Below are 15,759 nucleotides of genomic sequence, written 5' to 3'. Positions count from 1 at the left end.
AGCATTTTTTTTTTGTTCTAACTTATTTTTCTTATTATATTATTATTTTTATCATTTCCTTCTCTGTCCATCTATCAATCCATTCATCCATTTAGCCAACATTTAAGTATTTCAAGTGTAACAGTATTTAAATAATAACTGACGCTATTAAAAAGCCCTGTCTGAATATTATCCCACAGTTTTCCTTCTTTTTTAGTACTAGTAGGAATGCTTAGTTACTAAATGAAAAGTCAAAACACAAAAACAGCCTTTAGACATTCTCCCTGTGTTTATTATACCAGATGAGAAATAGTTTTTTAATGATACCTTGCAGTACATAATTATAACTGTAATTACCACATAGGAAACAGATACTTCCCCATGAACCTTTTTTTTCCTAATGTTTTTTATGATGTAGAGACAGAAAATAGTGAAACACGCAGTGAGTGACAGGGCGTGCCCTGGGCTCACCCCCGTCTGTCATGTCTGTCCCCGAGAGCGGCTGGGGCACCGGGGACCTGTCATAAAGACAAGTCTTCTCACAAACAGAGGCCCCGATCCTCCGTGGATACTGGAACATCAACAACCAAAGTGCACGGATGAGGACTCTGACTGTCATTTCTACTTGAGAAGGCCAGCAGAAGGCTTACGTGCTTTCACAATCTGTTGACAAAATATTTACATCAATATTAGATTTCTGATTCTGCAGAAAAAAGCAAACAACACCCGAAACCACAGCGGTCACATAAAGACCCAAAACAGCTGTACACCATCTTCACTATTGTTTCCAAGGGTGGGGAATCTGTCACAGCGAGCAAACAACAAGAAAATTTAAAATCCATGTCCATGTTGAAATCAATCTGTGGTGCTCTGGAGCTAAGCCTGTCTGCCGCGGTTACCCACACACTTAGTGCCTGAACTGTCTTAGCTCCTTTTTTTATGTACTTGGCATAAGGAGGAATGTCAGGACAAGAGACACGTCTCCTTCACCTTGCATATGGATGCTGGCCAGAATGATATTCATGAGTTCCAGTACTGTACTGCTCAACCCCTCTATCAGTCTTTTTTTTTTTCGTGTGCATTGACAGCTCCCATAAATAATCAATTCATTTGAGAAGAACCTGATGTGTCACAGTCCCTTGTTTCCCAGAGGCTTAAGAAAGCAGAAACACACACATGCATCATCAGGGCCATGAGTCCCAGGACCCTCTTACCCAACCCTGCAAAGCTGAGAAATGATCCGATCGACATGGCATCTCCTCTTCCGCAAAGGTGGCGGAGAGGTGAAGGGCAGGTCATCTGTCTCTGCTGAAGGGACACACAGGGTGGAGATTAATGGCGATGATCAGACTCCCCCCCACCCCTGCTGATGATAATCCCGAGCTGGAATAAATCAAACCGTCTCTGGTAAACAAGAGCGCGGTGCAATTCATCTAACAGGCCACCAAGGGAATATGCGCAAAAGTCATCTTGCTTATATTACTGACTTTCAGAGAATGTATACAGTTTCAAGATGTGATGGCTATGTTCACAAAGGCCCACACATTATTGTGTCTGTATGCTGTTAACTGAAGTATTCAGCTAAGTAAAAGAAATGTAATGTTCCAAAGAGGTTCTGAGCAGACAGAGTCTGCAGTTTTTAAAAATGAATCAAATTTAAAGTTCACAGTTTTAAAAAGTTAGATTTACCTTATAAGGCTAATGGGTTAAATCTTGTTTTAGTTTAGTAACTCGACTACCACATGGCTAATGGGTGGTAGTGCTAATACTTGGCATTGAAAACATTTTGTCAGAGATTTTGGTCTATATTGACATGACACAGTTGCAGCAGACTTGACTTGCGAATCTCCCGCTCACCATCTCAAAGGCTCTCTATTGGACTGAGATATGGTGACTGTGGAGGCCACGTGAGCACAAAGAACTCACTGTCACGTTCGAGAAACCAGTTTGAGATTATTTGACCTTTGTGGCAAGGTGCGTTATGGCATCAGCCATCAGAAGATGGGTACACTGTCCTCATAAGGGGATGGTTATGGTCAGCAACAATACTCAGATAGGGCTGTGGTGTTTAAATGATGGTCATTTGGTACTAAGGGGCCCAAGGTGTGCCAAGAAAACACCCCACTACACCACAACCACCAGCCTAAACCACTGATACGTGGCAGGATGGATCCATGATTTCATATCATTTAGGGTAAATTCTGACCCTAACATCCCCATCTTGCAGTAGAAATCAAGATTTATTCTAGCAGCCAATATTTTTTTGAATCTTCTATAGTACAATTCTGGTGAACCTGTGTGAAATGTAGCCGTAGCTGCCCGTTCTTACCAGACACCGTGTGGTCTTCTTCTGCTGTAGCCCACATGTTGTGTATTCAGAGATGCTCTTCTTCATACTTTGGCTGTATGTAGTGGTTATTTAAGCTACTGTTACCTTCCTATCACCTTGGAGCAGTCTGGCTATTCTCCTCTGACCTCATCAAAGCATTTTCTCCCAGAGTTGGGATATTTTCTCTTTTTCGGACCATCCTTTGTAAACCATAGAGATTGAGAGGTTGTGCAGGAAAAATTGGCTAAGGTGATGTAAGAGTCGCTTACATCACCTTTCTTCCTCATTCAAATGCTTTGTTTGAATTTTACCAGGTTGTCTTGACCTACGTGGCTAAATGCATCGAGTTGCTGTCATGTGATTGGCTAAACATTTGTGTTAATCAGTGACCGAGCAGGTATACCTAATGAGGAGGGCAGTTAGTGTAAATGAGTACTTAACCTGTTTTTGGAAGGACAGGATGTTTGCAGCAAAAAGTCTTCAAAATAAGCAGCTGGTGTAACTGGAGGCATTTCATCAGGCTGTCCAGAATTGTGCAACAGTGTTGCTGGAGTTTTAACATGCCAGTTCCAGCTGGGCAGTGCTCGGATGGTTTAAATTCCGGTATTCCCAAATCAGTTTGTATTGCCCCCCCCAAATCAGTCCGCGAAGGCAAACACAGGATATAGCAAACCCCTTCTTCACTCATCTCAGAAGCCATTTAATTAGATGTTAGCTGTTATGACTGGAGAATGTGACACTAGCGGTAAACATCTTCCTGTGTGTCATTAGAGCAAAATATGGACACGCTCTAATGGCGATCGTAAATCACAGTCATCCGCTGAAGAGTTTAACTGTTGCTTTACCAGAGTATGGATGATTTACCAAAACTCTTCCTGTGCCATCTGTTAGAACGCGATAATGCCCTTCACCTAATGGCACCCCTGCTCCTTACTCAGCACCATTAGAAGGTTATAATGACAATCCTTGCACGTTCTTTATATTCTTAAATGCAGCTCTTCAGGATCACCTCAGCCACAGCACATGGATACAAGGACAGGTTTCCAGGAGTGAATGAAATTTGTCAGAAAAACAATGAGGTGTTTGAATCCTTGAAGTGGGCACAAGGATACTACCTCGTCACCAGGAAGATGAGGTGGTATCCTTGAAAGCCATCATAAATGGCAGCATTTCAGTTCAACTGTTAATAAGCATCTGAATAAAACTAATATAGATTTTTAATCCATTACCAAATAAACTGCTCTACATTTTTGCAGTAGCACAGTATTGCCATGGAGGCTAACAGCAGTGACCCGAGCTGTAAGAGCAGGCTTTTAAAAAGGCTCGAATGAGCCGTGCTGTGCTGCCGATTTTAGCCTGTTGCATGGAGACTGCAATCCAGGTGATGCATCAGCCAGTGGCAGGAAGCCAGAGGCAGACACGGGCACCAAGGTTGGTGTGGCTGATGGATGGAAGACCAGCAACAGCACTTGCCAAGCCATTCACACCGCCATAAATAACATGTTTACTGCTGGCTGTGGGCTCTCTGCACTTTCCAACATTTCTTCTGATGTCAGCAGCGCATTATCATATCTAATCAGACCTTAGCAACCCGTGTTAACTGGGTGGGAGATTGAAGTGGCCATCGTTCCATCTCTGTAAACATAATTTACATCACCAGCATAAAAATGTTGATATTTATAGAGCACTTTATGGAGTAGAGTTCAACCGCTGAAAGCACCGCTAGTTTGTTTATCAACAGCATTTTTATTTAATGTAATTCTTTTTTACGATGACATACGTGTTCTGCAACCCTTTTGTCAGAAGTTATATGGCAGCAAATGTAACCCCTGTTAAAACATTTACAGTAGGAAACAAGTTCATCACATGAGAAGGTACGCACGGTGGAAGTCCATGACTGAAGCAAACTGTTCTGATATTAACAAGCATGGCATACAACCAGAAATATTTACAGTTGTGACCATCCTTGAAGTTAAATGAAAAGACCATTCTCTCTCTCTTCTCTCTCTCTCTCTCTCTCTCTCTCTCACACACACACACACACACACACACACACACACACACGTATAGTGTGTGTAACTCAGAGCTGTGACACAGTGAGCAAGAAAAATGGCCATGTAATTGTTATCAATTTTTAAAATACCCTCATGGAACAACTGCCCCTAAAGACTAAAGTCAAAAATGGATCAAGCAGAAGCATCCTTGTACAAAATAAAGTACATCAATTATGGTAATAAAAATAAGAATACAGTGTAAATATATATTTGTATTCATAAATTCCTAACTGTATGTACAAGATGATAATGAGTGGTGCAGTGGACCACGGTGCTGCACATCTCTCTGTAGCATCTTCTCTGATTTGGTCTGAAAAGCAGAGTGCTGCCCTTCACCTCTGATCAAACACACATTGACAAACAAATAAACCCAAACATATAAAACCCCAACATAATCGGTCCCTTCAATCCTCCTGCCCGACTTCAGAATGCCCAGAGTGATGAGAAAAGTCAGTCTCTTTTCTGGTGCTGTGAGCCAGTAATACAAAGTGCTCATGAACACAGTCACCAACAAGAAGTGGGAAATGGCTGCAATCTGCAGTTCATGTGATCCAAGCAAGTTCAACAAGGTGTCTCCGAACTCCCTCTCCGCAAAGCACCAGTGGGTTTAAAAAAAAAAAAAAAAAAAAAAATTATTTCTTTTCTTTTTAGCTTCATCTCTGGGAATATGGGGAGGAGTCCAACCCCGTGAGGCAGGGAGTGGAGAAAGTGTCAGTGTTGGTCTGAAAGAACAGGAGGTATCAGCGTTTCTTGATGGCTGCCCCATTGGAGTGAGGAGGGAACTTGGGCAGGCATGGCTCCTCCACTCCGGCATCATGCGAGAAAACCGAGTCCTCTCCAGACGAGCAGGTGGAGCTCCGGGTGTCCGGGTAGCTGGGCGAATATTGGTCCAAAGGTACTGAAAGCTCCAAATACTCCTGCAGTAAGAGGGAGGAAAAAAATTAAAAAAATTAAGCATTGCACTCCCCCCCCCAGACATATCTACTGGTTCAGTGCTTGCTGAGGGGAGGACCACTACTGACCTGGTTGGATGTCATAGCTAGAGCACGATCCAGGTCCTCTACTAGTTGTTTGAATGTGGGTCTCTGAGAAGGCACAGCATGCCAGCAATCCCTCATCATCATATACCTGTGGAAATCAGCAAAATATATACATTTTAAAAATGACACCGCTTGGTTTTATCGTTCTAGCCGTCTGTCATTTCTCCTTACATTCTTAAACTCCAAATCAGAGATTGAATTTTAAACCTTTAAGGACTGAAAATTCATTCAATTTAACTGAAACGCAGCTGCAGCTGACAGTCCATCGCAGCTGGACAACATGTTTTAGCTGGAGATAATTCAGTGTTTAAGAGTTTCATTTCACCAGCACAGCAAAAGAATAAATAAAAAGTCACAAAGCATCATTGCAAACGGCACGCCAGGATTTTTCCGATATACAAAAATGTGGGTAATGTAAATATAAATCCTAACTGTTTAAACCAAGCATGGAAAGTGTTAGAGGGTGTTTATTTTAAACATCATTTCCCACACAATTACACTACATTTGTTCATTTATATGCACTGTTACTTACATGCAAAAGGAGGCACTTTTGCGCCACTTTACCAAATACCAAACAGCATTCTTTCTGCTATGAATCAGTTCCACGTTCTGTGGGTTCTAGAAAAGCAGAATGTAGACTATTGTGACCAACAGTAGCTTACAATGTTGGGGTTTTCTGTTCGATCGTGGGGAGAGAGTCTAATTGGGTACTAAATGCATCCACCGGTAGGGAAACATGAGATGGGAAGGGCCAGTGCTGGCTGGTTAGCTATGACTGAAATTTCAAAATAAGAGTGAGGGAATCATCCACTAGTTTATTAAATTATTATTATTATTATTTAATGTGGATAAAAATAAAAACTGCAAAATGCACTTGGCAGGTATAGTCGCTGTGAGAGAGACATGTTAAACACCCACCTTCCTGTACTAAAAGGCATTACTTATCAGTGGCTTTGACTTTTAAATGACAAAGCAAATTGGACAAAATGCAATGCAAACAACCCACAGTCCTCAGTCGCTACGCTACTGATACATGAATAACATTGATCAGATACAGCGTAGCTCAGATCCTTGTTACATTTATGGGCTATAATCTGGAAGAAGGTAGTGATTTTTATAGTTTAGATTTATTAATTTAAAGAAAATAAAATAAATGTGCCATTTCACATTTCCCTGTTTGGTTTACCTTTTCAAATATGAAAATGCTAGAAAAGTCTGCAGAACATTCTGGTTTTCTGTGTGTGGTGATTCCTTACAGCTCATGTGTACATGTTGAAGGCTTGTCCATACGGTGACCTTCCTTCAGCAGCTTGAACAGCTCTTCCACTGGAACGCCAGGATATGGAGAGCCTCCTAGTGTGAAGATTTCCCAAAGCAGCACCCCAAATGACCAGCTGGAGGAGGAAATAGGCGGGGCCATTTTAGTTTTCTGCACAACTAAATGTTAACTTCACTTTCCATCAAGGTTGAATTAGCAGAGTATGGCACAAGATACTCACACATCACTTTGGTGTGTGTATATTCGGTCAAACAGAGCCTCTGGAGCCATCCACTTCACTGGCAAACGACCCTTTAGGAAACATTCACATATGAACCTTTTGTTTTTGTAAATGGCAAAGTAATGTGCATATAACATGAAACAAATAAGGCCACTCACATTGGTGGTCTTCTTATAATAGTCGATGTGGTGGATATCTCTTGCTAGGCCAAAGTCAGCTATTTTCATCACATTGTCATCAGTTACCAAAACATTGCGAGCTGCAAGGTCTCTGTGGATGCACTGCAATGATAAAAGTAGACAAATATTTTTAAATAGATTTATTCATTTCTGAAAAGGTGAGCATTAATAGTTGTGGTTACCTTTTTGGAAGCCAAATACTCCATGCCCCGGGCCACTTGGTAAGCAAAGGACACCAGATCTTTGATAGACACATTCTCCACAGGAACTTGGTCAGGGTTGTAGCAGTACTCCATACCCGGCGGGCGGCGAGCTCGTAGATACTCACGCAAGTTGCCCTTGGATGCATATTCAACTATCACATATAGAGGACCTAAAATGATTGGAAGAAATCCAAGCGCAAGTCAGATTTTATGCAGGGTCAGTTCATACAGCTTCCCTGTACAAGGAAACATAATCATTAAATTCATAAAACGATGCCATGCATTATTCAATTATAGACGAAGATTTCACAACAGAAATTATAGCGACACTAACGACAGCAAGGGCAGTAAGGACAATATAAACTACATGCGCAAGAGTGTGTATTTATAGCATGAGATAAGTTGAGTAAAATGAACAAAGAGCTTTGTGTAGCAGTGTGAAGGCAACAGAGCGATGTGCACAGCATGGTCATTAGAGACTAGTTTCCTTTAGTTTTTCGTCAGGGATGATTGGACAGAAATGACAGCAGCTGCGGTCGATTCAAACTGTGAGCTCGGAAGCTGGTGTCAGAATCATTTATGCATGCTTTTCTACACATCCCTCAGAGTAAGGTTCACAGCAACATTGTTATCTGAGGGGTGAGTGTGAGCAGAACAGGGCAGGTTGGCTGCAGCCCCCTAACTGGACCTACCATCCTGTGTGCAGGCTCCCAGCAGATTAATGATGTTCTTGTGCTTCCCAATGATCTTCATCATCTCCATCTCTGAAATAAGGTCTGACAAATCTTTCTCTGTTGCATCAGCTGTAAGATGAGGGAAATAAATTTCAATGATTAGTCCATGTTCTGTTTGCGAAAAGGCCAAAAAGGCCTCACAATAATCACCTTGCAAAGTATATACACCAACACTGGAGCTCGTAAGGAGTTGGCTGCCGCCTGTGAAATACTCCCTGGGGAAAAGCACTTAAAGTGCGAGAGAATAAACAATACTTTCTCTGAATCTTCACACTATTTTATATAGGATGTCAAGGGTCCTAATAAATTTTTTACTTCACTTTCCAATTTGTACAATGGCTGGAATCCACTGTTAATCACTTTGTTCAAGCCTTCTCATTCCTGTTGCCTGGACTTGAGTTAAATTGATAACTCTACAGTGAAGAACTTATTCCAGTTGAGCAAATCACTCTCCTCAAGCTACTGTGTACCCACTGAAGAACAATTTACTTACCTTTCAACATTTTGACTGCAACCTTGGTAACACGGTTTGGCTTTTCTTTGTCCAGACCAACCGCTTCCCCCATTACCACCTGGCCAAAGCATCCTTCTCCCAGTGGCTTCCCAAGAACAAGTCTACGGGGAGAAGAGGCACCAGACAGTTTTTCACACACAGTGCAGTTTGCCTCCAAATCGACTGTGTGTGAGATAAACTCTTGCCTCAACTGAGGCCTGCAGTTTAAGTGTGTTGCATAAGATTACCTTGACAGCAACTTTTTTTTGTCCATGTGTAGGGATGGGTATCGTTTAGGTTTTATCCGATACCGGTGCCAAATCGGTACTTTTGAAACGGTGCCGGTGCTTAAACGGTGCTCGAACCGGTGCTTAAAGAATGGAGAACACAAACTTTGTCCAAATACCTCTCATGTATACATCTTTCTACGTAGCACTCATAATTCTTATTCTCATGTATATATCTCATGCACATATCTTTCTTTCTACATAGCACTTTAATTCTTATTGTCTGCACTGAAGCACCGCAGCAATTTCCTAATGTTGTAAACCTCAACATCTGGCAATAAACCCATTCTGATTTCTGATTTCTGATGTTCAGCTGTTTTTGTTTTGTTTTTGTAAAAAGATAACAATGTTAGCCTTTTCTGCAGCTATGGGGCATATATGGTATCACTCTTGGCTGGAAGCAGTGCTTAAACAATGGAAAAAAAAAAAAAAAAAAAACACAAACTTTGTCCAAAAACCTCTCATGTTCAGCTGTTTCCCACTTTTTCTTTGGTCATTTTAGCCTTTTTGGCCAGGGTGAAGGGAGTATCTGCCATCAAACAAGAAGATAGCCGCATGTAGCTATGATGATGTTTGCTAGTTCACCTTACATGCATTAATGTAATAACGTGGTTAGCCTACTCAACGTAAATTACACTCGAACAACATTAAGCGACTCACGCAGAGAAGAACGGCTGCTGCTGCATCATCATCCTCATCATTTCTGCTACACTGGCAGGGCTAGGGGCCAGGACTCTATTCTTCGGGTTTTTGGTTGCTCCGGGTCCGATAACTGGCAACCCACCCAACGTGCACAGTGTGAGATCTCGCAGCAAGCTATCAAATACAGCGCATTTCTCGGCTTTTAAAAAAAACGCTATGCGTCGCCAGGTGTTTCATCAGTTTCGAGGTGTTACCTCCTTTGACAGTATCACAGTATCAGCTTAAAGCACTTGTTGCAGGCTGCTGAGTTTGCATATTTTGCTGTGAAGTACAACCAGACTTTTGACCGCTTCGCCTTGGGCATTTTTAATCTGTAGCTCTGCTCTAACTGAACGTACGTACCTGGCCCCGCCTACTATCCTGGGAAACGTAAAATGATTGGCTAGAAGTCTATCACAGCTCAGGAAAAAAAAGCACCGAAATAAAGCACCGAAATGTGCGCTGCTTTTCGGTCTGGTTACTACCGTTTATGTCAGAACACCGGTACCCATCCCTATCCATGTGAATGCTGCAACTTTACTTTACTCCATGTTCCTGATCTTTGAATGTTTAGCCCTAGACGTACCTGTCCCGAGGAAGCTCCCAGCGAGGATCTTGCGGCAGCTCACACTCGGACACTCCAGACAACATCGGAGAGCCACTGGAAGAGAGGCGGGAGGGACGGACTAGCATCACTCCAGAGTGGATGGAAGAACTTGAGTCCACAGACACCTGAGGTAAGAAACAGAGACATTACTCCTCTCACAGTGGAACCAACACTTTTAGGAGTTTGTATAGCAGAGAACAGGATAAAAAAAAAACACAAACAAACAATAAAAGGTACCATGTAAAAACCACCCTTGTGGTCCAGGCATTGTGTACCATGCCAGGTCCAGAGTCTAAGCACTCCTTAAATAAATAAACTTACCTGATGTACAGGAAGTCAAGGATCTACAATGAGCCTGAAAGCTCCATAAATACATTAAGTGTTAGGCTGGTAGAGAGAGAGAGAGAGAGAGAGAGAGAGAGAGAGAGAGAGAGAGAGAGAGAGAGAGAGAGAGAGAGAGAGATAGAGAGAGAGAGAGATAGAGAGAGAGAGAGATAGAGAGATAGAGAGATAGAGAGATAGAGAGATAGAGAGATAGATAGATAGAGAGATAGAGAGATAGAGAGATAGAGAGATAGATAGATAGATAGATATAGAGACACACACACATATATATACACATATACATATATATACACACATATACACATATACATATATATATACACATATACATACATACGGTGGCTAAGTATAAATATTCCAAACCCCCTATCTACTTTCTGTTACCTGTCTGCGCAGAGGGATGCTTTTGGCCAGCTTGTGGACGGCTAGCTGACTGTTGAAGTCACTCTTCTTTGAGGAGGTGGTGCGAATCTTGACAATAATTGCAATTGCAATCATAACGGCTATGAAAAAGAAGCCCACACAGTAGATGACCACCTCCAGGTAGGTGTGGCTGGCTGGAGAGTAATGTGGGGGCGCTAGGTTTAAGGGGGCAGGGTGACAAGGAGCAGGGAGGGAAAAGGTCAGCTGTCATCAATAAACTGACTGCATACTCAAACACACCCATTTATCACAAATTAAAAACAGTCTACTCAAACACGCACGCACCCACCCACCCACCCACACGTCTATGTCTAAAAGTCAGAGCCTTACACACCAAGGCATATGGGAATTGAACGCCCCCAAACTCAGGGTGTTACTTTAAATACTTTGTGTATTGAGGATATACCATAAATTGCAGTGCAGAAATTTAGCTGGGAACCATTTTGTATTAATGACTATGTAAGAGTAACGGTGACAAAGACTCGGACTTTCACACAGAGTAGAGCACTTCACACATAATGTTTCAGAACTGCCCATCATTTCGACATCAAAAAGTCTGTTTCTATTTGTAGGCTTAAAGCAGCAAACCACAAAGCATGAGCTCAGTGCGGTAATTTAACTGCTTCACTTGATCGATACAAAATGTATTTGTGACAACTTTTTTACAGAAAAAAAGAAAAGAAAAACATTGCAAATAAATAGATAAAAGGCAAAACCTAAACAAATTTTATGGTTCAGATCTTGTTTTTTTCCTCCCAAACTGTGAAAACACCAACTTTTAGTCATACCAGTAAATAGGGGTGTAATGGATTCCAGTTTTAGTAGGAGAAAAAAACGGTTTGATCATACATTGGTTTGGAATGTAGCTTTATAGTTAGGAGCTGGACATTAGGGATATTTGTTCCGAGTTTGTTTTTCTTATAGGAGAAAATTCTAGGAGCCAAAACCTGCGCTTCAAACTGCTTTGGCTCTTTATATTTGAGGGATATCCTTACTATGGTCACCTCAGGCATGCAGCGTTGGCTGATATTTGCAGAGGACAGCCAATCAAAATACAGCTGGCTTAAAATAGTGGTGGCCTTTAAAGGGAAAGCTAAAATAGCTTGATTAAGGCAGAGGATGAACTCAGGGGCTACAGCACGAAAAGTTGCTCTAGTAGAATAAAAGAACAGAAATATAAATATAAAAATAAGGGCCAATTTAATGTCAGATTTTATTTTTTCAAAATAAGAGCTTCATCATAGTGGATATAAATTCATGAAAGACTTACTCTAGTTTCCCATCGTCTACCCAAATTGCTTAATTTTGTATTTTAGATGAATATTTATATTCGGATAAGTTAAGAATTACCTATGAAAAATGCCTCCTCCTGCCTAGCTAGGAGGAGGGGAAAACAAAACAAAAAAACCCCACTCCAAATAATCTGCGCCATATGTTAAACCGTACATCTCAAACCAAAGATGCCATACCGACTGAAGTGTACAGTTACATCCCTAGCCAACACCAGCAACACAAGAGAGCTACACTTGTGTGAAGAAGTTGACTGACAAGCAGCTTGATAATTGGACAAATGTCCATTCCAGTCCTTAGGAATGAGACCATCCACTACAGCCAATTATCAAAACCAGCTGCTGCGCTCACAGCAGGAAATGACATCAGCAAAACATGTCATTTGTAGAGCTTGTCAAAGAAAATCAGCTTAACAGCAAACCAAATGCAAACACCAATTAAAGGGAAGAACGGAAGAGACAGTTTGAAGTGAAATCTTATCAGAGCTGCCAAACAACCCTTCTTTAAAAAAAAAAAAAAAAAAAAGTGATCATTAAATGTATTCCTGCCTGGAAGACGAAAAAACAAAAAACCTTTGGCCCTGGACAGTGCTTTGATTGTTTGGCATGTTCTGATATCATTTAAGAAACAGAGCATGATTCATATTCGCCCATCTAAAGAATTTAGATGGAGCAGGAACCATGCTGAGCACAGAGAGAGAGCAAAGTTTTTTTTTTTTTAGTATTTGTAATGTGCCCTGGCTTCCCCTTACACTTTTACCAGAACTGGTAAAAATGTGAAGGTGGACAGCCAGACTTGCGTTGAAAAAGGGAAGGAATGGGAATATAGAGGAGAGACAGAACCACTGGTACCTTCAAAAACGGTCAACCATGCAGAGTGATGAGAGAACCCGATAGAATTGCCTGCCAAGCAGGTATACTCCCCAGCGTCATCAAAAGACACATTTCTCAGTTGAAGGACTTCCATTTCCTTGTCCGTGGTGTTAACGCCAGCGGTCTAGAAAATAACAAAGGAAGCACACCCAATAAGAGGCCCAAGAAGGAAAAAGGGACCACGAGTAAAGGATTCTGAAAGCGAAAGTGGATGGAGGAGCGTTCTCCTCCTTGATCCAACACCATCTGCCCAAAAAGGTAACACCTAAAGCCCCTGCAGAGGACTGCTCAGAGAGAGCCCTCCTGTATCTGTTAGTGGAAAGACGGTTATGTTAAGTTTGTACTGTGGAACCCCACACAGGGCCACACCATCACCACATCAAATACCTTAGTCTCATCTCTACATGCAAGAGATGGGCATGGAAACTCCACAGCAGAACAGACCACACTTACAATGTATTTATAGCCCTGTGTTGAATCCATGTTATGTTATAGTTTACTTCGCTGCAGCAACATTGTGGGAATATATACCTGTTGACTGGTGCGACTGCTTTACTCTACAACTGCCAAAACTAGTGCTCAATTTGGCACTAATAAAAATAACAATGGTACTTTAACTGAAATTACTGCAGTACGGAAAAGTCATCAGAACTGATTGCCAGATATAGCTACAGCCCATTACATATAGTCTGCTTCACAGCAGTATCTTGTTGCAGATCAATACGCTGTGTTTACAAAGTGCATTGCTGCCAAGCATACCAATCACAGATATTATGAACTACATTACCCCAACATGTAGTTACATTATGTGGCAGTGCCTGCAGGATAACAATATGGTTTTCTACTACACTGCAGAGACAGCGTAGATTTAAAAGAGGACTATAAATCAAGCTACAAATTCACAGTCACACAAACTATAAACATTTGGGGGTGGGGTGGGGAGGGGGTGAACCATGTACGGAGGACTTTGAAGGGCAAGGGAGCGAGAGTAATGGAAGATGGCAAGAGAGGCCCTTATTAGGAGGGCATAGCACAGGATTGGGGCAGGAATGAGAATTGGTCCAACATAAACCTGAGACTAAACACTTTCAACTGTTCTGCTGGGAATTTTCCATAGCGTCATTTACAGTCAGGAGCACCAAGGATAGAGGAAGGGAGGGAGGAGAGAAACAGCTGAGGTTGTCTCAAGTTATGCGGGTCTAGTTTTTCCAGGTGGTCCTAGAAGCGCCTCCACTGTGTCGTCCTGTGCTACAGCGTGGTGGTTACCTGTGGGTTCATATCTGATGACAGTCAGCCAGGCCGACTGACTGACCCCTCCTATATAATTGGACACTTTACATATATACTCTCCGCTCTCCTCCTCTGTCACATTGTAGAGGGTCAGCACCTGAGCGTCCGAGCTATTGACCCCAGAATGCTGGAAACAAAAACAAGTTATGTGCAACACAGAATAAAAGGAGGTCGACACAGGATATCTGAGGGGTTTGTGTGGGTTATTTCACAGTTAAAATGGCAAACAATAAAACTTCACAGACAGTTCTTAACAGTTATAGAAAACGACTGGAGGAAATAAAAAAGTATTACAGAAAGTAACATACAAATTACTCCACGCTAAGGAACTTCACTTTTTATTTTTTAAGTGATGAATTTGGCCTGTTGCTTCAGGATGACAGACTAATCTCCTACCTTGAGGACGCGGACGTAAGGTAACCCATCTGGACCAGTACGGCTCCCATTGACCTCGATGTGTTTTAACCACTGAATGTGGGGCTGAGGGTCGCTGAACACCTTGCACTCAAACTCCACATCACTTCCTACTACTGCAGTGCGATTAGCTGGCAGGCCAGCCTGCAGGATGGGCCTGTGTGGAGAGCGCTCTGCAACAAAACCGGAAAAAACAGACAAATGTTACTTTGACATTTGGTCATCAGTAAAGCAAGCGCATAATATAAAAAAGCTGTGTGTACAAAAATGTGACTGATTTTCAAACAAAAGCTGATAACTACTGTCACCTGCTTTATTACTGGAAAATGACTGGGACTGAAGGCTCACTCATTTGGTTTGACGCTGTATTTTCAGGCTACACTTTCTAAATTACACACCATAATGGAGATTTAATGTGAGTGCATCCTCAGCTATATGCTGGTTGTGTAATTATTAAGAGTTATCAGGCAGGAAAGCAAGTTAAATGCCTCCTCTGGTGCAGTTACGGTGAAGTGAAATGTTCTTGCAGACCCATTTTGATGACTAATAACTCTCCAAAGTAAACTTGCAGGCCAAGAACCTGGCAGGATATCAGCTGTGGAGGATTTCCTTACCGAGACATCCATGGGGGACTTTGAAAGCACTTGTGACAGTGCTTTCTCCACACTGTAGAACAATCTTAATGTTCATCAGGCTCAGATGCCTGAGGCTAGGAAAAGCCCAGGGGACACCAGTGGTGGAGGAAGTGGAACCATGATTTATAAAGCCCAATGGTGCAAGAGCGAGTCAAAGAGTAGGCCCTAGAGGAGTAATCACTTCTCTCTTCTACTTGTACCCATCACTTCTGCCACAAGTAATGCCTGTTTTAGACTTCTGCAGGGAATATTTGTAGACCCTGCTGCCATTCATGAGTCCTATGATTTTTTTTTTTTTTTTATATTGAGACAACAATTGTTAAGTTTGCATGATCTCCTTGTGCCTGGTGGTTTGACGGACTGGGCAACAAGTCCAGGGAACACCCAATGTCAAGTGGAATACG

The 15,759-nt window shown here is 42.0% G+C and overlaps 1 protein-coding gene across 7 annotated transcripts in view; it reads right to left on the bottom strand.

Annotated features, from left to right (window-relative positions):
• Nucleotides 1-4,031: 4,031 nt before the first annotated feature.
• The window catches only part of fgfr1a (fibroblast growth factor receptor 1a), a 29,465-nt gene continuing 17,737 nt past the window's right edge, over nt 4,032-15,759 (bottom strand). For 2 of the 7 annotated variants that reach the window (XM_086313605.1, XM_086313604.1), the window contains 12 exons: nt 14,703-14,893; nt 14,283-14,433; nt 10,810-11,009; nt 10,066-10,211; nt 8,512-8,633; nt 7,977-8,087; nt 7,264-7,454; nt 7,061-7,183; nt 6,903-6,973; nt 6,660-6,797; nt 5,385-5,490; nt 4,032-5,279 (listed from right to left, as the gene is read on the bottom strand). In XM_086313605.1, coding sequence (XP_086169731.1) covers nt 5,103-5,279; nt 5,385-5,490; nt 6,660-6,797; nt 6,903-6,973; nt 7,061-7,183; nt 7,264-7,454; nt 7,977-8,087; nt 8,512-8,633; nt 10,066-10,211; nt 10,810-11,009; nt 14,283-14,433; nt 14,703-14,893 — 1,727 coding nt within the window. In that variant the 3' untranslated portion in view covers nt 4,032-5,102. Of the gene's footprint in view, nt 5,280-5,384; nt 5,491-6,659; nt 6,798-6,902; nt 6,974-7,060; nt 7,184-7,263; nt 7,455-7,976; nt 8,088-8,511; nt 8,634-10,065; nt 10,212-10,809; nt 11,010-12,995; nt 13,141-14,282; nt 14,434-14,702; nt 14,894-15,759 lie in introns of all 7 variants that reach the window. The other 5 variants (XM_086313608.1, XM_086313611.1, XM_086313607.1 and 2 more) reach the window with 3 other exon arrangements.

Source organism: Aulonocara sp. 'chitande type north' Nkhata Bay, linkage group LG12, assembly GCF_057382095.1.
Source record: "Aulonocara sp. 'chitande type north' Nkhata Bay isolate Kocher_YH1m ecotype deep benthic linkage group LG12, A_spYH_male_GT1.1, whole genome shotgun sequence".
Lineage (NCBI taxonomy): Eukaryota > Metazoa > Chordata > Actinopteri > Cichliformes > Cichlidae > Aulonocara > Aulonocara sp. 'chitande type north' Nkhata Bay.
The sequence above is the reverse complement of the archived record's forward strand: the minus strand, read 5'-3'. Positions and strand labels throughout refer to the sequence as shown.